The sequence below is a fragment of the Ranitomeya variabilis genome, chromosome 5, assembly GCF_051348905.1.
Source record: "Ranitomeya variabilis isolate aRanVar5 chromosome 5, aRanVar5.hap1, whole genome shotgun sequence".
NCBI classification, from domain to species: domain Eukaryota; kingdom Metazoa; phylum Chordata; class Amphibia; order Anura; family Dendrobatidae; genus Ranitomeya; species Ranitomeya variabilis.
The window spans coordinates 333,943,686-333,965,199 of record NC_135236.1 but is presented as its reverse complement, the minus strand read 5'-3'; the positions used below and the strand labels follow the sequence as shown (position 1 = coordinate 333,965,199).

The following is a 21,514-nucleotide window of genomic DNA, read 5'->3' as shown; positions in this document are numbered from 1 at the left end:
CTTAGTGACCCTGGTGAGGGCCACTTTTCCTCTCCACCTGCTCCCGGGGAAGAAGGTTGGAGTGCGGTGCATACATGGTGATGCAAAGGACTACCCTTTGGCCAGGGTGGACATTGAAACGGCATGTGGCACTGAGTCCCACATAGTCGGCGTCGTGCAGGACTTGTTGCACCCTATAATTATTGGCCGGGATTTCTGTTTGTTTTGGGATTTGTGGGGAAAAGGTTCTGAGCTCCCTAGCAAGAGTAGGGAACCAATGAACCCTGGAAGGGTGTCCCCACACCCGGAGTCAGACAGGTTTCCTTTTTGTGTTCTGGTTGGGGATGAGGATGTCTCCTGCATCTGACATTCTGGAGTTAGAGGTAACCGGTGAAAATTTTGGGACTGCCCAACATAGGGACCCCACACTGAGGGAAGCCTTTAATAATGTCACAGTTATTGACGGGGTGGTACAGGAGCCGGGGGCAGACACAAGATTTCCCCATTTTCTGATGAGTGGGGAGTTGTTGTACCGGGTCACGAAAATAAGGGAGGAGTTGGTAGAGCAGTTGGAAGTGCTGGGTCCATATAGACGGAAGGTGTTGGACATGGCCCATTCACACATCTTGGGTGGACACCTAGGGGTGGAAAAAACGCAGGAACGGGTTGTGCAGAGGTTCTATTGGCCTGGGTGTCACCGGGAAATAGTGAACTACTGCAGGTCCTGCCCTACATGTCAGCTAACTGCTCCCACTCCTCATTTCCGGAACCCCATTGTGCCCCTGCCCATTATTGAGGTGCCGTTCGAGAGAATTGCCATGGACTTGGTCGGTCCCTTAGTTAAATCAGCCCGGGGCCATCAGTATATATTAGTCATCCTGGACTATGCCACACGCTATCCTGAGGCAATTCCTCTGAGAAATTCTTCCTCAAAGAGTATAGCCCGCGAGTTGGTCCATGTCTTTTCCCGGACAGGTCTGCCGAAGGAGATCCTGACTGACCAGGGGACACCTTTCATGGGCAAAGTGATGAGGGAGTTGTGCAAAGCCCTGAAAATCTCCCAGTTGAGGACCTCGGTGTATCATCCCCAGTCAGATGGTCTTGTTGAGAGATTTAACAAGACACTGAAGAGCATGCTGAGAAAAGCTATAGAGAAAGATGGTAGAGACTGGGATTGTCTCTTACCCTACCTGATGTTTTCCATTCATGAAGTTCCACAGGCCTCCACAGGATTCTCACCGTTTGAGCTTCTATATGGCCGACATCCATGAGGACTCCTGGATATAGCCAAGGAAACCTGGGAAGCCAAAGTCACGCCCCACAGAAGCGTCATTGAGCATGTGGCCCTGATGCAGCAGAGGATTGCAAAGGTGATGCCTATTGTGAAAGAACACCTCCTCCAGGCACAAGAAGCTCAGGCCAGAGTCTACAACCGGTCTGCAAGAGTGAGGCAGTTCAATCCGGGAGACCGAGTTCTTGTGTTAGTTCCGACGGTGGAGAGCAAGTTCTTGGCCAAATGGCAAGGGCCATATGAGGTTGTCGAGAAACTTGGTGAAGTAAATTATAAAATTCACCAACCAGGAAGACGGAAACCATTCCAAGTATACCATGTCAACCTCATCAAGCCGTGGCAAGATAGAGAGCCGACAGTGACTCCATCGTTGTTAAGCAACCCAGAAGGTGAGGTTGGAGCGGTTACTATAGCGGAGACGCTATCGAAGGCCCAGAAACAGCAGTGCCGGGAGTTACTCCAGAAAAACAGGGACCTGTTTTCAGAGTTGCCAGGACACACGAAGGTCATAGAGCACGAGGTCCTAACAGAGCCACATGTGCGGGTGAACGTGAAGCCCTATCGTATTCCTGAGGCTCGTCGAGAAGTTATCTCCAAGGAAGTGGAGCGTATGTTGAAGCTTGGAGTCATTGAGGAATCCAAGAGCGGTTGGTCGAGCCCAATTGTCCTGGTCCCAAAACCTGATGGAGAGTGGAGGTTTTGCAACGACTATCGGAAGTTGAATGAGGTCTCCAAGTTTGATGCTTACCCCATGCCCCGCGTTGATGAGCTCATCGAAAGGCTTGGGCACGCCAGATATATATCCACCTTGGATTTGACAAAGGGGTATTGGCAGATCCCCATGGCACAGGAAGCCAAGGAGAAGACGGCCTTTTCGACACCTGATGGATGCTTCCAGTATGTCCGGATGCCGTTTGGCCTACAGGGAGCTCCGGCGACCTTCCAGAGGGCTATGGATAGAGTCCTTGCACCCCATAAGGCCTACGCTGCTGTGTACCTAGATGATATCGTCATCTTTAGCCCGGACTGGGAGAGTCATCTGGAGAAAGTCCAAGCGGTGTTTGATGCTCTAAGAGAGGCGGGGTTTACAATAAACCCAAAGAAGTGTGCCTTGGGTAAGGAAGAAGCTAAATACCTAGGCTATATAGTGGGTCGTGGAGAAATAAAGCCCCAAATCAGGAAAGTGGAGGCAATCCAAACATGGCCGAAACCACTCTCCAAAAAGCAAGTTAAAGCCTTTCTGGGAATCGTGGGATATTACAGGAGGTTCATCCCGAACTTCGCCACAGTGGCTGCGCCTCTGACTGATCTGCTAAAGGGGACAAAATCGGTGATGGTTAAATGGTCCGAAGAGACAGAGTCAGCCTTCCAAGAGTTGAAAGGGGCTCTATGTAAGCAGCCCGTTCTGATGGCCCCAGACTTTAATAAAGAATTTATTCTTCAGACAGATGCCTCAGATGTTGGGGTGGGAGCAGTCCTTTCCCAAGAGCTACATGGGGAGGAGCATCCTGTTCTCTATCTGAGTAGAAAGCTGTCCTCATCTGAGAAGAACTACTCAGTCGTGGAAAAAGAGTGTTTGGCCATAAAGTGGGCGGTGGACACGTTACGGTACTATCTGCTGGGTCGTAAATTCAGACTGATATCTGACCATGCCCCACTAAGATGGATGAGGGAAACAAGGGGTAGAAATGCTAGGGTCACCCGTTGGTTCTTAGCCCTGCAGGACTTCAGTTTCCATGTGGAACATAGGGCCGGAAAGCTGCACGGTAATGCGGATGCCCTATCAAGAATCCCTTGTTTAGTGGGGAAAAGTGCCAAGCCCCACGGCTTTAGGCAGAGGGGGGAGGTATGTAGCATGGCTAAAGGGTGTGTAGTCGGCGGGAGGTATGTGCCATATAAGTGCCTTGTTGCTGTAATGTAGTCCGGAGTATTTCTTTGTTGTATATAACCATGTATATATGTGTGTTCCAGGACCTGTGGTGATGTCAGACCACATGGCTAATCATGTGATGGGTTACTGGGTGTGGTTAGCTCTATATAAGACAGGCAAATGCTTAACACAGGAGATGTGTGGAGGTGCTAACCTCCAGAGTGTGTTAAGGCATAAGGTCTGAGCCTGAATGACTGGACATTTTGTTTTTCTTTTCCTGAACTAAAGGCTATTTGTTTGCTGTTATTTTGCCATGTGGTTTATGAGGTAATAAACCCTGTGAACTTTTCCAAGAACGTGCCTCCTGAGTGTCAGCCATCGCACCTGAGTGAGTGAAATCCCTACAATATATATATATATATAATACCACACCTGATGTTTAGTAATAAACATAATAAAATGGTAATAAAGAGTTAGGCCGGAATCACACATGAGAGAAACTCGGACGAGTCTCGCATCTTAATACCTGGTACTGCCGCCAGCACTCGGGACTGGAGTGTGCGGCTGCATCTATTTCTATGCAGCTGAACGCTCTGGTCGTGAGTGCCAGCGGCAGTGCCGCTTATTGAGGCTAGAGACTCGTGCGAGTTTCTTGCAATTGTGACCCCGGCCTTAAATGCAATATGTTTAATTTTAAAAAAAATGAAAAAAAAAATGGCGTGGGCTCCCGCGCAATTTTCTGCACCAGAGAGGGAAAGCCAGCGACTGGGGGACCGATGGTTGTAGCGTGGGAAGGTGTTAACACCCATGGAGCTTCCCAGGCTATGAATATCAGTCCGCAGCTGTATATTTAGCCTTTAATGGCTATTAAAATAGGGGGACCCTCCCAAAAAAATGAAAAATGACGTAGGGTCCACCTATAATTTATAGCCAGAAAGGCTACGCAGACAGCTGCGGGCTGATATTCATAGCCTAGGAAGGGACCATGGATATTGGCTCCCCTGGCTACAAGTACCAGCTCCCATCCTCCCCAGAAGTGGCGCATCTGTAAGATGCGCCAATTCCGGTGCTTAGCCTCTCTCTTCCCACTGCCCTGTAGCGGTGGCATATGGGGTAATAAGGGGTTAATGTCACCTTTGTAAAGTGACATTAAGCCGGCTTAGTAATGGAGAGGCGTCAATAAGATACCTACCATTACTAATCCTATAGTTAGTAAAGGGTTAATAAAACTCACACATGCAGAATAAAGTATTTTAATGAAATAAAACACCACACAGTTTTGACATCTTTATTGTACGTTCATTTCTGCGACGCCCTCATTCTCATGGAAAAAAATAAAAAATAATAAACCAACAGTATTCTCCCTGTGTCTGACGAAGTTCATTTAATAGCGAGTGTTCCACGACGAGTCCCGCTCTGCTACATCTGGGTGCCTGACATCCAGACATAGAAGAGCTTGTAGATGACCGCCGGAGATAACTCTCCAGCGATCACCTACACTGCAGTGTTCTCACAATCAGCTGATCAGCTGATTGTGAGAACCAGCCTAGTGACCGGAGATAACCCCTGGTCACGTGCACGGCAGTTCTCGTGGTAAGCTAAGTTATTGCAAGAACTGCAGTGGACGCAGACTTCCGGCGGTGGGACAGGTAAGGCCTTATTTAAATTAGGAGACATGCGTAGTAAGCTGTGTTTACGCAGTTACTACGCATGTGAATAATCATTAGATACGGTTTTACCGCATCTAATGATAGTCTGTGGTAAATTTACTGTGCTGCAACAAAGGGTCGCCGCATTGTAAAGAGACATGCTGCGTTCTGGAAAGACGCGCCACATGTCCGTTTACGCGGGTCTGCCGCAGGCGTCTTTTAACGCATAGTGGAGACGGGATTTCATAAAATCCCCTCCACTATGCTGTAACATCTGGACGCTGCGTTTCCTGACCGTGGAAACACACCCTAAGGAAAACAACCTGTGGGTAGACGTGGAAGAGGGACCCCAAAGCGCATTTTGCAATTGTGCTTCTTCGGGGGGGCAGATTGTAAACAGTAGCATGAGCAATTATTAATGATTTATTTTTATGACTTATTAAAATACAACGTGAATGAAGTAATGAGAAATTTATATCAAATCAATGTCTGGTGTGACCATTATTTGCCTTCAAAATAACATCAAATAATCAACTTTTCTAGGTACACAGTTTTTGAAGGAATTTGGCAGTGAGGTTGGTCCAAGCATCTTGGAGAACTAAATACATATGTTCTTTGGATGTAGTCCTGCACAACTCCTTCTTTCTCTCCATGTAATTCTGTAGAGACTAGATGACCTGTGAGGGCCATATAATGACTCCTAGGACTCATTGCTCTTCTTTACGCTGAGGATAGTTCTTAATAACATTGGCTGTATGATTGGGGTAATTTTCCTGCTGCAGAATAAATTAAGAGCCAATCAGTTGACTACCTAATGGTATCTCATGATTAATCTTAGACCATGCCTCATGGGCAATGGCCTCCATCCAGTTTATTAATATTCTTTGGTGGGCTTTGAAGTAGGCAGCAAGCAAACCCAAAGATTTTCTATGGGGTTCAAGTCAGGTGAAAGTATTAATTATTATGCGCATGTACATTGCCTAATAGTTACAAAAATGATGAAATGAAGGACATACACGAAACATGCATAAACTTATATAAGGGAGGGAAAAAAGTCCAATGCTTAGTGAATTCTCATGGTAAAGTCCTTTGTTTGCACTCAGGGACATAGGCAAAAGATGTACATAAATCCATCTGTCTTCATTTCCCACACTTCTGTAATCATAATGTAAATGGACTTATAAAAATAATACAACATAATTCTAACTAGCGAAAAAGTAACACTGACAATCCAATTTTCAGAAATCATATTACATGGTGTGGATCAATTTGAGATTGGACATGATATATAAAATCATCACCTTGGCATTAATAATAATAAATATGAAGCTGTTTTGGTGCCTTGTCCCATATCATGTATAGGCAGTTTTTACTACTCCTTGTTCATGATAATAAAGCCGAATAGAGAATAACTGAAATCTGAAAAATGTAAACAAACAGCTGTATTAGAAGAAATTAAAAATGTAAATACCTTATCTTCTGGGATATTACATATTTTCTACAAGATTGTCAGAAGTTGCAGCCCATGTCAGAGAAAAAAAAACATTCTTTTTCCTCACAACTTCCTGATTGTTTCTCCAGCAAGAGAAATGCTGAATGTATGTGAATCAAGTGATGAACATTCTTTCTTGTTTAGGCTGCATTATATATTATCAGAAATCTTGTCTGATCCCTCTTCAACCTTAGAAGTTCCTAGGGGTCATATTATGAAACATCTACCACGCTATCATGCTACCACGAGTGTGAAAGCACAACCAACATTCAAAAGTAACCAAAACATCAGCCAGAAAGCATTGGTAATGAGATGTGGTCTGTGGTCCCCACACTCCTTTGAGTGTGTCTTGATAATTGCCAATAATTTCCATCTGTTGTCTATTCCATTTGCACAATAGCATGTGAAATTGATTGTCAAACAGTGTTGCTTCCTAAGTGGACAGTTTGATTTCACAGAAGTTTGATTTACTTAGAGTTATATTCTGTTGTTTAAGGCCTCTTTCACACTTCCGTTTTTTATAATCAGTCACAATCCTTCAAAATGTTGAAAAGACGGATCCTGTGCAGATTGTAAAAAACGGGTGCACTGGGTCCGTTTTTTTGATGGATCTGTCGAGGCTATGTGCACACGTTGTGTATGCATCTTCGCCGCGTTTTTCCGCTGCGAAAACGCATACACAACACAACCCAGGTTAAAAATAATAAAAAAATAAAAAATCGTGATATTCTTGCCTTCCGGCATTCCCGCAGCCTTCCTGCCGCCTTCCCGATGCTCGCGATGCTGCCGGCAGCTCCCATTCCCAGTAATGCCTTGCGAGCAATGACCTGTGATGACATGCCCTGGGAGGTGGATCCTCTCTCTCGTGGTGCTGTCTTGGTCTCCATAAAATCAAATTGCTTGTTACTGTAATTAGCATTTTTGATACAACCAAAAATCTTGATTTAGCATTTCTGTTCAGCTTAAGAAAAGTACATTTGAAAAGTATTATCTTATCACTTACGTCTTGATAAACTACTGCTTGTTTATAACAGTGCTTTTCTGACCTTGAGAAATTCAGTAGGCCTGCTAAACTCTGAACATAATTATGCAAATATCTGCCCTATACCAATGTGATCTATGACTAATATTTCGGTAAGGCACCATCTAGTGAAACTTAAAGTGAAGATATTTAAAAAAAAATGGCATTATATTTAAATTATACTGAGATCAGTGAATGCAAATTACTTTCTTATTAAGCAACTGTATAACGTAATCTGTGTAACTTAATATTTTACATACAGAAAACATTTGTTGTTTCTCTGCATTTAACCTTTTAAAAGTATTTACATATTGCCATATAATTATTAAATCTGTTTTAAATGATGTAGGTATATTTCATAGTAATATGAAGAAGTACAATGTATTGATTTTACTGTCAGTAATATTTAGGTCACATGTCAGTAACAGATACATCCTTACAGAACGCTTATCATTCACAATACTCCCCAGGGAAATCTAAAATATGTTACACAGCTCAGCTGTGATTTATCACTTTTATATCAACCCTGGCATCTTAAGCATGGATAAATCTGTTCGCTACTTTCAGCAACAGCTCTCGTGTCATTTCATTATTGATTTTGTAATTTAACATATAAAAAATAAGCATTTTGAGTTGGGGTCACTTGCCATTTGCAGTTATTAAGGTAGTAATTAATGCCCTTTGTCACAGTATAACATTTTTTAATATGGTTTCATCTCACAGGGTCAGGCTTATGCCGATTCAGCTATTCTGATCCTGGCATTATTGTTTCCTATGCCAAGAATAATGCTACCAACTGGATGTTACTAGAGAAAATCAGGTGTGTTCCTATGAATACCTATCAATCAGAGATACTATTATCATACTATGTTAGCCTGATATTCAGTTTAAAATCACAAATCCATTATTGTTCTACAGTCTCTGTATACAAATATTGAAGTATTTAAAAAATAAACCATTCAAACAATACTACCACATTATAGAATTTATCCATTATAGAACTGCTGCAGGTTTTTTTGCACTACAGAGAATCATGCCATAGAATCCAAGTAGTTTGTTATGTTGTAGGAACCTGATAGGTATAAAGTCGTTGATCAGTTGAGCTAGCTCTATGATTTCCAACCTCTACAGCTTCTTAGAAGAAAATGCAAGCATTGCTTAGCCATCCACTTCTGCAGTTTGAGTTCTGTATATTCTCAGATGGTCTTACAATGTTACAATTATACCTTACTTATCACTGGCTGAGAACTGTTTAATTGTAATCTAGACACAACTGGCAAAAACTATTCCAATGTAATATATATGGATGTATATATAATGCATTTATTGTCTTCTTCCAGCGCTCCTTCAAATGTCAGTGCAATCATCCACATTATCTATCTTCCTTATGAAGCCAAAGGTGAAAATGTTTGGTTCCGGTGGGCACAAGAGCCCACACAGGCAGGAGATGTGTATGAAGCATGCTGGGCCCTGGACAACATACTTATTATCAATTCTGCACATAAGCAGGTTATATTAGAAGATAACCTTGATCCAATGGACACTGGAAATTGGCTTTTTTTCCCAGGAGCTACTGTCAAGGTTTGTTGCATTTATGTAAAGTACTGTCTGAACAGGAATTAAAACGCACATAGATAACGTCTGAGCATAACAATGTATAATGTGTGACAGGAGTGGACACAGAATAAAGCCCCTGTGCTAGAATAGTACTTGGACCCTTTGCAATTCTTTTTGCTTTGGGAAAAAAAAATGGGCTCCCTTACCTCTTGGGCCCCTTTGAGGCTACACAGGTTGAACAAATGGTATGTCTGTCCCTGATGCATGATCAAATGCAAAAATTATTAGGACATTTTAACATAAAAACGAGTTAGTATACAGTGAGGTCCAGAAATATTTGGATAGTGACACAAGTTTTGACTTTTTAGCTGTTTACCAAAACATATTATTATTATTATTATTATTATTTATTTATATAGCACCATTAATTCCATGGTGCTGTACATGAGAAAGGGGTTACATACAGGGTTATAAATATCATTTACAGTAAACAAGTTTACAGTGACAGACTGGTACAAAGGGGAGAGGACCCTGTCCTTGCGGACTTACATTCTATGGGATAGTGGGGAAGAGACAGAAGGTCAGAGGTGCAGCAGCTCTGGCGATGGAGAGGCGGCTGCTCTAGCGATGGCAAGGCGGCAGAATGGTTATTGCAGGCTGTAGGCTTTCTTGAAGAGATGGGTTTTCAGGTTCCGCCTGAAGGATCCGAGGGTGGTGGATAGTCGGATGTGTTGAGGCATGGAATTCCAGAGGATGGGGGATATTCGGGAGAAATCTTGGAGGCGGTTGTGTGAGGACCGAATAAGTGTGGTGGAGAGTAGGTGGTCTTGGGAGGATCGGAGGTTACGTGATGGAAGGTATTGGGAGATTAGTTCAGAGATATAGGGAGGGGACAGGTTGTGGATGGCTTTGTAGATCAGTGTTAGTAGTTTGAACTGGATTTGTTGGGGAATTGGGAGCCAGTGGAGGGATTTGCAAAGGGGAGAAGCAGGGGAGTAGCGAGGAGAGAGGTGGATTAGCCGGGCAGCAGAGTTGAGGACAGACTGGAGTGGTGCAAGAGAGTTAGTGGGGAGGCCACAGAGGAGGGTGTTGCAGTAGTCGAGGCGGGAGATGATGAGGGCATGCACAAGAGTCTTAGTAGATTGTGGGGTGAGGAAGGGACGGATTCTGGCAATATTTTTGAGTTGGAGGCGACAGGAGGTGGCAAGAGTTTGAACGTGCGGTTTGAAGGACAAGGCAGAGAGAACGTGATGCCGTTTACCATAATAGATAGATCAGGTGGGGGGGATACATATTCAAGATACAAGATACAAGATACAGTTATATACTGTAATCAATATGGGCATCAAGGGCAGACTCTCAGCTTTAATTTCAGAGTATTCACATCCTAATTAGATTAAGGTGTTAAGAATTACAGCACTTTAATATGTAGCAGCCTCTTTTTAAATGGCTAAAAGTAATTGGACAGTTATCTCAAAAGCTATGTAATGGGCTATATGGGCTATTCGCTCATCATCAATTAAGCAAATAAAAGGTCTGGAGTTGTTTCCAGGTGAAGCATTTGTATTTGGTAGCTGTTGCTGTGAACCCTCAACATGCGGTGAAAGTAGCACTCAATGGAAGAGAAATAGACCATCATTACGCTGAAAAAAAATAACAAATCTATTACAAAGGTAGCAGAAATGGTAGCAGTAGCCAAATCAACATTTGATACATTCTGCAAAAAAAAGCTCACTGGTGAGCTTGGGAACTCAAAAAGGCCTGAACATCCACAGAAGACAATATTGATGAATGATCACAGAATCATTTCCATGATAAAGAAAAATCCCCTTCACAACATACACCCAAGTGAAAAACACCCTCCAGAAAGTAGACGTTTCAGTATGTTAGTCTACCATAAATAGAAGATTTCATGATAGCAAATACAGAGGGTTCATCACAAGGCGCACACCATTAATGAACCTTCAAAATAGAAGAGACAGATTAGACATTGCCAAAAAAATCTAAAGAAGCAAGCTCAGTTCTGGAAAAGCATTCTTTGGATAGATGAAACTAAAATCAACCTGTACCAGAATGATGGAAAGAAGAAAGTATAGAAAACACCTCATAATCCAAAGCACACAACATCCCCTGTAAAACATGGTAGAGACAGTATAATGGTATGGGTATAAGCAGGTTGCGGGATGCAGTAAGGACAAAAGGCAGACCAAGGGTTAACAAGGGGGTTTAATTGACAGGCAGTTACTCCTCACAGGGAGATATGTAAACAAGGGGACAAAGTTATCCCCAATACAGAGAATACTTATAGGGGGTTTTAACGAACAGGGGAGAATTATGCAAACTATACACTTAACACTTTGGGCACCAGCCACGGATATGCTCCTGTTTGTGACTGGGACCGTTTAAATTACATCGCAAAGGGGATCTATCACAGTTCTGTGGAAAATGGGTAACTTTCCTGGCATTGATGGTGTCTTCCTGTGGTCCTGACGATGTCGGTGTCCTCTGGCAGTGCTGGCAATGGCGGTGTCCTGTCATTGTCCTGGCAATGGCGGTGTCCTCTCTCAATCCTGATGATGGCGGTGATAGTCTGATGTTCTAGCACGGTCACTGGTCCCAACGGAGGAAGGGGGAATTGTCTCTTCCGTCAGAGGTAAGAGTCCTTACACTACCGGGGCCTGTGACACTGTCCCGACACAGTTTATAATCGCCAGCTTGGTCCGCTGCGCCGTACCGATCTGCGCCTGTATCTTGTACACAGACCTTGCCTCTCACAGTCAGTACTGCCGGCCGGGGCAGTTTTGTCAATGTCGTCGACTGATTCAGCAGTCTCATAATGGACCGTGATGTAAGCGGGGACAGCGGTGTTAGCGGTGTGTCAGCGGGACCCCGTCGGTCGGCTCCTGTCCTCGCATCCTCTCTTCTGCGACTCCTCTCCGCTCCTCCCCGTCGTCTCACAGCTGATCTTTCCTGGCAGGACTCATGCGCACTCGGCGTTCCCGCCTGAAATATTTGAAATTCTGCGCGCACATTAACTGGCTCCTTAGCCACGCCCCCTTCTCTCGAGCACAGTGAATATTCTGATATGCCAAGCTCTCCCCCCTGTAACTTAGGTGACAGACTCGACAGTTCCGGACCCGTTATGGATGAGGGAAGCCTGGCTAGTTTCCTCCCCTTACATGGGCATGCATGGCGTCAAATGGGAAGGGCTCACTAGAGTTTATTGATGATGTGACTGAAGACAGAAGCAGCTGGATGAATTTTGAAGTGTACAGGGGTATACTTTATGCTCAGATTCTACCAAATGCAGCAAGATTGATTTGAAGGTGCTTTACAGCACAGATGGACAGTGGCCCAAAACAGACTGCAAAAGCAACCCAGGAATGTTTTAAAGCTAAATTCTGCAATGGCTGAATCCATCACCAGATCTCAACCCAATTGAGCATGCATTTCACATGCTTAAACCCTTCATGATATGCTCCATACACGTACTGCACAAGTCGGAAGCTGGTGCATAGAGCTGGCTCAGCAGGTGATGGCTGTGCGTCATCTAGCATCTTACCTCTAGCAATTGTGGGTGCAACTCTGACAGTGGCATTTATCATTTATATTTATTTATGGTTAAGTTAATTGTCTAATTACTTTTGTGCTCATGAAATGAGGAGGCTTTGTAGAAAAATAGTTAAAGTTGCTTAGCATTTCAAGGGATATTTTTGTTCAACCTCTTTAATTAAACCTGAAAGTCTACACTTCAATTGCATCTCAGTTGTTTCATTTCATATTAAAAATAGTGGCATGCAGAGCCCAAATCATGAAGATTCAGTCACTCTGCAAATATTTCTGGACCTAACTGTAATTATCAGATATTAACAAAACCCTAAGGCTGTGTGCACACGTAGCATATTTTTCACGTTTTTTTCGCGGTTTTTCGCGTTTTTTTATAAAAACGCTATAAAACCGCGAAAAAAACGCTTACATTAAGCATCCTATGTAATAGAATGCATTCTGCATTTTTTGTGCACATGCTGCATTTTTTCCTGAGCGGAATCGCATTCCAGAAAAAAACGCAGCATGTTCATTAAAATTGCGGAATCGCGGCGATTCTGCACCCATAGGAGTGCATTGATCTGCTTACTTCCCGCACGGGGCTGTGCACACCATGCGGGAAGCAAGCAGATCATGTGCGGATGGTACCCAGGGTGGAGGAGAGGAGACTCTCCTCCACGGACTGGGCACCATATAATTGGTAAAAAATAAGAATTAAAATAAAAAATAGTCCTATACTCACCCTCTGATGGCCCCCGAAGTGTTCCCGCCTCTCTGGTGCATGATCTCTCTTCCGTTCCTATAGATGATGTGGTTCAGGACCTGTGATGACGTCACTGTCTTGTGATTGGTCGCGTGACCGCTCATGTGACTCATGCGACCAATCACAAGACAGTGACGTCATCGCAGGCCCTTCACTGCACTCCAGCTATAGGAACGGACGCCGCTGAGGTCTGCAGGTGAGTATAACCATGTTTTTTATTTTTTTTAATCATTTTTAAACATTCGATCTTTTACTATTGATGCTGCATAGGCTGCATCTATAGTAAAAAGTTGGTCACACTTGTCAAACACTATGTTTGACAAGTGTGACCAACCTGTCAGTCAGTTTTCCAAGCGATGCTACAGATCGCTTGGAAAACTCTAGCATTCTGCAAGCTAATTATGCTTGCAAAACACTAGTTTTCTGCGGGTATATGCATGCTAATTCTGCATGCGATATACCCGCGGCAGGAGGCGCAGAATTGCCGCGGAAATTTCCGCGGCAAATCTGCAACGTGTGAACTTAGCCTCAAAGCTAATCTGTAAACAGGTTTGTCCTACCCTTTCTAAGATAGTCCGGTTCACTATGTAATTTCGCCGGAATTTTCTGGAGAGTTTCAAATATGTACATTTTTGGAAAGGCTATGGTATAAGCAATAAGAAAAACAATGTTTCCATTTGCCCCGAGTCCTAAGTGGCCGCCATCTTGGATTTTACAAAATGGCTGATTTACATCGATTTTCGTTAATATCTCAGATTGTAAGTAACGTAAAACTTAAATTTTGACAGCTAAACATACATTTTGAGTACTAAGAAATGCAGTGGTATCCAAATAAATACTCTATATACGACTACAAATTGTATCGGTTTATATTTGAACAAATTTTCGAACTCGAAAAGCAGAGAGTTAATGTTTTTAACTTTTGAACAACCAGAGTGTCTTTACATATCGCCACCATCACTGTCATCATCAGTTTCATATTTGGTCTGAGTGTCCTCGTCATTCATACACTCGCTGTCACACTGACAAAGATCGGTACAGGATAAGTTATTTTTTCGGCACGAACACCTTGAAGAAGAACAGTCATGTTTGCATTGACAACTAATCATCTCGATTATTGCTTTTGTAGCTGGAAGAACATCTGTCATGGTTGGTTTCAACTGTCCATCCAACCCTTTGTGATAGCCATTCTTCTCGGGATCCATCTGAGAATCCTGCAAAGCAATGTTAGCTTGTCCCCACACTCTGGCTTGGATATGGACTCTGAGGACATGTTGTTTTAGAGCTCCGAGTGTAGGAGGTAACCTGTCACTTTCTGCCATATGCTTGCAAAATAGATGCCATCGCAGTTCGGGAATATTCTTAATAAAAATGCCTTTTGGAGAGTAAGCAAAACATACGAAGGTAGCAAGAGTTGACAACATAGTTTCGCTCACTTCTTTTTCAGTCGAAAGCATCTGCAGAGAACTGATTACATCTGGTGTTGCGTTCATGTAAGCTTGCAGCCAGATTGCTTTGCCAATTCGAGAGAACCTTCCAGTTGTGTCAGCACCAGTGAATGCATGGAAGGCTGTCAAAGCCTTTGCTCTGTCTGCCCCTATGACTCGCCTTATTGGCTCTATCTCGATCATCCCAGAGACCATTGAAATCGATGTATTCTTCAGCATGAGGTCATAGTTAGCTATGACCAACACCAGTACATCGGTATCAGGGGAGAAGAAAACCATCCTTGCATCCGGTGGGTTTCGTTGTGTTGCCAAGACAGCTTGGTAGATCAACAGTGTGTCTGCTTCTTCGTGATTTTTGTCGTCGAAAACTAAGTTTTTGTTGCTCCTGGTACACCCTGAAGAACAAGTGATGACCAGTTTTTGTGATGAACTGTTGAACTCTAGAGTCTTTGCAGCAAGATAGTTGGTCAGGTCAGCCTTTGTCTTGTCATGTGAAAGGAACCTGTTCATTGGAATATGATTAATGTTTGTTTCATCTCTGACCTGGTACTGAATTGGTGCCTTTCCTTTTCTTCTTTTATCCCTGGTAGCATCCTTGAGAGAATTTTCCCTATACGTATCAAACACAAGGATTATTTCATCGTAATTTTCTGTGAGAGACATAAGCCTGTCATTGAAGCAGTAACTGAGATCTTTGACTGTCACTAGTGTTGCCGGTTTCTTGGCCATCTTTTGCAGAAGAACCATTCCATCTACCAGGGCTATCTTGCGACTTGGAGCATCTGATCTTGTGTCCATCCTATCTTCTGGATAGCGGAATATAATTCTGCTGGAACGTCGTGTATGTCACTAGTGACCGTTATGGTGTTTTTATCATTGACTTCCGTTGTAAAATTAGCAATGCTTTTCCTAATTAACTGTGCTGCTTTGTAGATTGTCTGCATGTTGTCTGCATCATCACTACGACATTCCATTGCAGAATTAACCATGATTTCCTCACAGGCTTCTGGTGAATAAAGAACTGCTGATTCCCTTCTGTTTTTTGAAAGACAGGATTTCAGATGTGGCAAGGCATTCATTATAATTTCTTTGAGCCACTTTCTAGTGAATGTAGGTTTGTGATTTTCCACGCCTTCTATACCAAGCATATTCAAATAAGTGGTTTCGATATCTTGTATAGATAGATATGATTGGTTCTGTGTTTGAATATCCACTAGGTTTAGCAACTCTAGCAGACTTGCACGTTGTAATAAGGGTTCTTTGTGGTCTGTTCTGTTGGTACTACGTTCTCGTTGTCCATGAAAAACATGCTTTGTCCAACAGCTTTTGTGGTACCGGACGTCAATAGAATGTGCATCCCCTGGTGCAATGCATGTGTTCAGTCTTGTTTTCAGTGTTAAATTATCTGATGTTTCAATAGCTTGTTTCAACGATTTCCCTGCGTTGACTGTCCTCACATTATAAAGCTTCTCATTCTCATCGTTCTGACAAAAGAAACATTTTTCCTTATCCAGTGGCCATGTATGTGACCTCGTGAATGGTGATGAAGAGTCAGATGTTAATGAACCTGATTCGTCCATTTCAGCACGTCCTCTTTTTAATCCTCGTTTCTTGGTAATGTGGCTACCAGTAGCTAATGCATGTGCATAACGGTCCCGGGCTCGTTGTATTTGGTCGTTGTTAATTGCATTTGTGTAACAACTTCGATGGTAGACTGCCTGATGTGTAGCGATTGTGTCTTTCCTGTTGCTAATCCGTCGATGGATATCAACATAGTTGCCATCTTGTAAACTTGCCCTCTCTGCTACTATGTCCAAAACGCGCTGGTAAGACTGTATCCGAGGATTTTGCACCAACTTCTCATTGCCATTGGAAGACTGACAGAGCATACATAGCTTCCAGTTGATAGGTGCCTCACCTTTACAAGTGACTTCAGTAGCTTGTGGTTTGTCTGTCATGTTCAACTCCTGTAATAAAAGAAAAAAAAAACATGTGATTCCTGTCATTATGTATTATTATGTCAATACTAATTAATTATAAAAAAACTGCTGTAGTAAATATCTAAAACACATCTGCAACTAGTAATATTGCATTTCTTAGCCCTAAAATGTATGTTTAGCTGTCAAATTTTATTTTTATGTTATTTATAAGCTGAGATATTAACGAAAATTGGTTTTGCGTCAGCCATTTTGTAAAATCCAATATGGCGGTCACGTGGGACTCGGGGCAAATGGAAACATTGTTTTTCGTATTGCTTATACTATAACCTTTCCAAAAATGTATAGTTTTCAGACTCTCCAAAAAATTCCGGCGAAGGCCTAAATCAATACATAGTGAACCGGGCTAAGAGCAGCATAAAGTAGGGACAGATAAATTGTGGTTGTACAGGGCTTCTTTCTGTGGTTTTGTTAAAAAATAGTTTTGTCTGCTATGGCTGTTCTAGTTCTTTAACAAAGCTTCTGCTATGTAGTCCTCGATATTCATGAGCTTTGGCTAGCCCCAGTACCCACAATTTACAGAAAACACACAGTCAAGGTAAAACATTCGCAGTGCAATGCTTCCTAGAATAGGGAATGTCATAATTCAGTACTGTCTGCTATGATAACATGGTTTTCAGGAGTTTCATCATTTTCTGTATTGTGGATATATGGTACATTCAATACACTTTTACCAAAATTCTCTTTTTTATATATTTTCTAGTTAGTTGTCTAAATAAGATTTCACTGTACGTCAAAGAGTTTATCAACACTAAAACGGCATAAAAATCTGTGTGTTGTTCCAGCCTTATTGTCCTTATTGATAGGTTTATATAGGCCATTAACTAGCATCAATCCACTGTATACAAGACAATCAGCAGTTGTTTACTGGTCTGTTTACAGAGAATGGCAAAAACTAATAGGAAAAGTGCGATAATAAAGTTAATAAAATTGTTCTGAGTCAAAACAAAAGAAAGTCAAAACCGCACCCTTTTATATAAAGATTGAAGGTCTCAGCGGACACAAGGGCGCACGTCCAAAACCATAAAATTGTTCTGTCCCCATACAGCATAATTATACATGCAGCACATCTGTTTATAGTTGGCGTTGACTGTTTTGGTTGTTCGTCAGGTGATCACATATATTTTTTGATGGGTCAATAATCGGGAATGAGTGTTCCTACAAATGCTCGTTGTTGCAACATCTATGCTGGTTCCTATCCTCTCTGTTTCCGCTTCAGCCACTGAGCAGTGTCGTGCCTTTGTTGCAGGCAATGTGTGACAGGGACGGTCGTATTATTTCTAGGACTTTTGGTGCTGCTAAATTAGGGAGCTCTGGGGTTTATTGTTGTCAGGTTTTGATTACACATTCCTCAGAGCTCTAGGTGGGGCTGTCTGCTATTTAAACCCCTGAACCTCTGAATTCCACTGCTAGTCAATAAGTTCAACTTACGGTACCTGGTCGTAGCCCTAGTTCTTTCTACTGCTGTGTCTCATGATTTATCCTGCTTTCTGACCTCAGCTTATATTTTGACCACTCACTTGCTTTTTGTCTTTGTGCCTGGCATTATAATAATGTGTGATGTTGAGCATTCCGATACTGCAAGTATCGGGTATCGGCCGATACTTGCTGTATCGGAATTCCGATACCGAGATCCGATATTTTTGTGGTATCGGGTATCGGTATCGAAACAACATTAATGTAAAAATGTGTGTAAAAATGTGTAAAAGAAAGAATTAAAATAAAAAATATCGCTATACTCACCTCTCCGACGCAGCCGGGACTTCAGCGAGGGAACCGGCAGCGTTGTTTGTTTAAAATTCGCGCTTTTACTTGGTTACGTGAAGTCCCGGCTTGTGATTGGTCAGGTCGGCCATGTTGCCGGGACGCGGACCAATCACAGCAAGCCGTGACGAAATTACGTCACGGCTTGCTGTGATTGGTCCGCGTCCCGGCAACATGGCCGCCATTAACCAATCACAAGCCGTGACGTCACGGGAGGCTGGACACGCGCGCTTTTTAAAAAACGCGCAAGTCCAGCCTCCCGTGACGTCACGGCTTGTGATTGGTTAATGGCGGCCATGTTGCCGGGACGCGGACCAATCACAGCAAGCCGTGACGTAATTTCGTCACGGCTTGCTGTGATTGGTCCGCGTCCCGGCAACATGGCGCCGTGACCAATCATAAGCCGGAACGTCACTGGAGGCTGGACACGCGCGCTTTTTAAAAAACGCGCAAGTCCAGCCTCCCGTGACGTCACGGCTTGTGATTGGTTAATGGCGGCCATGTTGCCGGGACGCGGACCAATCACAGCAAGCCGTGACGTAATTTCGTCACGGCTTGCTGTGATTGGTCCGCGTCCCGGCAACATGGCCGACCTGACCAATCACAAGCCGGGACTTCACGTAACCAAGTAAAAGCGCAAATTTTAAACAAACAACGCTGCCGGTTCCCTCGCTGAGGTCCCGGCTGCGTCGGAGGGTGAGTATAGCGATATTTTTTATTTTAATTCTTTCTTTTACACATTTATATGGTTCCCAGGGCCTGAAGGAGAGTTTCCTCTCCTTCAGACCCTGGGAACCATCAGGGATACCGTCCGATACATGAGTCCCATTGACTTGTATTGGTATCGGGTATCGGTATCGGATTGGATCCGATACTTTGCCGGTATCGGCCGATACTTTCCGATACCGATACTTTCAAGTATCGGACGGTATCGCTCAACACTAGTGATGACTCTTCTTGCTCCAACGATTACCAGCTAATTCTGTGGCCCCTGTAAGGAATTTAAATGCTGCAGGACAGGGCAAGCCCTGGGATCTGATAAACAGCGTGGCTTGCGTGAAGCCTGTCCGTGTAAGCACTATTAATAGCTGGGGGGCTTTCAGGAATGGTGCAACCATGGTGGTTAACCAATCATTGGACCATTGTACTGATGAGGGTCCACACCTAGATTTAATTATGAAATATATGCACTCTGTTAACAATACTTTCCAGGATTATTTATTACAAATGTTATGTATAATTATAAATTGACAGCATTTTGGTGACAGATGTTATTTAAACATATCTTACAGATTTGCCTTTTATCCTAGTCTGTATGGATAAATGTGCATTATCCAAAAGTCAAAATCCATTAAATGTACAGATTATAAAATATCTGCTGATATAACTCACAAATATGTATCTAAATGGTCCTGGAGGTTATTAAAATAGAGGATATTTGAGATAATCTGGTCAATATATATATATTTGTTTTGCACTGTGGTTGTGGGGAAATCTAAATAAACCAAAATGTATTATTATATTACAATAAATAATATTTAAGTGGGATATATTTAATCCATGGGTTTTTTTTTCTAAAGAAAGCTTTTTTTTTCTTTGTACTTTTTGTGTTTGTGAAAGAAAAATTTGTTTCTTCAATTTTTACTTCCTCAACATTTTACATTCAGTGAATTAATTTAAAATTAAGGATATTTGTGTTACTATATTATAGACATTAACCTGTATTCTGAAGATAAAAGGTAGTCAATATAATTGGCAGTTGTTTCGTTTTTACGCATTATTATTGTTTATGCATCCACAATCCCCTATGTAGCTTGACAGTGATTAACAGAACCGTGTTTTTTTATAGGTTGGTTCCCAGTGTACTTGTCACAATCACCTAGATTATTGTAGTATGCGAGTTTGAAGCTGAGCCAATTAAATATTATGCTGACATGTTGGAAGGTTGACATAACACACTCTTGGTTCTTTGCATCCTGTCTCCTGTTTGTCAGATTTTTTAAAACTAGTAATTATTAATGCTGTTAGGTTGGAGCTGTTTTGTTTCTTTTGGATTTTAATTTTATTGAATTGTAGAATACATTCTAATGTGATACTGTATGGAAAGTGTTGAGCATTTAACAAAGTTAACATGTTACTACTGTTCAAATGTACATATTATGCTTATCAGTTCATAAGACTGATATATATTGTATTTGGCACAGGTGATTTTAAATTAGCAGGAGACTGCAAAGAAAGAGGTCCAGCCTATTTTTGCTCTCACTGGAGAGCTTGGGGAAGGTGAGTTTCAATGCTCCTCTCATTTGATGATGGTTTTGTGTGGCGGCCATTGTTGCTGTGGTTTTGTGCTGGTGGGGCGGCACGGTTTGGAGTCATGGGGATTCAGTCTTGCAGCATGGGCACTGTGAGGCACCAGGCCGTGCGCCATGCTGGTGCATTGTCGCTGCGGCGGTGGTCAGTGCACGACTCTGCTCCTTTAAGGCGATAGGGACCCACTGATAGGTTCACCGTAACGTTGCAGTGGGCTTCAATGTATGAATTTTTGAAGGTGCGGTCCATGCTATTTTCTTTGGTGCATAGTGTATATTTTATTGAGCATACTACCTTTTGATAGTGAAGAGCATTAATGTAGCTGCAGTTTGTAGATGTAATTGTCTTTAACCCCTTTCTGACCTCGGACGGGATAGTACGTCCGAAGTCAGAAGCCCCTCTTTGATGCGGGCTCCGGCGGTGAGCCCGCATCAAAGCCGGGACATGTCAGCTGTTTTGAACATGATCGGAGGTCGGCGATACTTCAGTATTGTAACCATAGAGGTCCTTGAGACCTCTATGGTTACAAATCCCCAGCAGCTGTGAGCGCCACCCTGTGGTCGGCGCTCACAGCACACCTGAATTTCTGCTACATAGCAGCGAACAGCAGATCGCTGCTATGTAGCAGAGCCGATCGTGCTGTGCCTGCTTCTAGCCCCCCATGGAGGCTATTGAAGCATGGCAAAAGTAAAAAAAAAAAGTTAAAAAAATGTGAAAAAAATAAAAAAAATATAAAAGTTTAAATCACCCCCCTTTCGCCCCAATCAAAATAAATCAATAAAAAAAAAAATCAAACCTACACATATTTGGTATCGCCGCGTTCAGAA

General features: G+C 42.7%; 1 protein-coding gene across 4 annotated transcripts in view; it reads left to right on the top strand.

Moving 5' to 3' along the window:
• RELN (reelin) overlaps nucleotides 1–21,514 on the top strand; it is a 1,394,857-nt gene that overhangs the window by 716,743 nt on the left and 656,600 nt on the right. For all 4 annotated transcript variants that reach the window (XM_077264737.1, XM_077264736.1, XM_077264735.1 and 1 more), the window contains exons 9-10: nucleotides 8,026–8,122; nucleotides 8,643–8,883. In XM_077264737.1, the coding sequence (XP_077120852.1) occupies nucleotides 8,026–8,122; nucleotides 8,643–8,883 (338 nt within the window). The remainder of the gene's footprint in view (nucleotides 1–8,025; nucleotides 8,123–8,642; nucleotides 8,884–21,514) is intronic.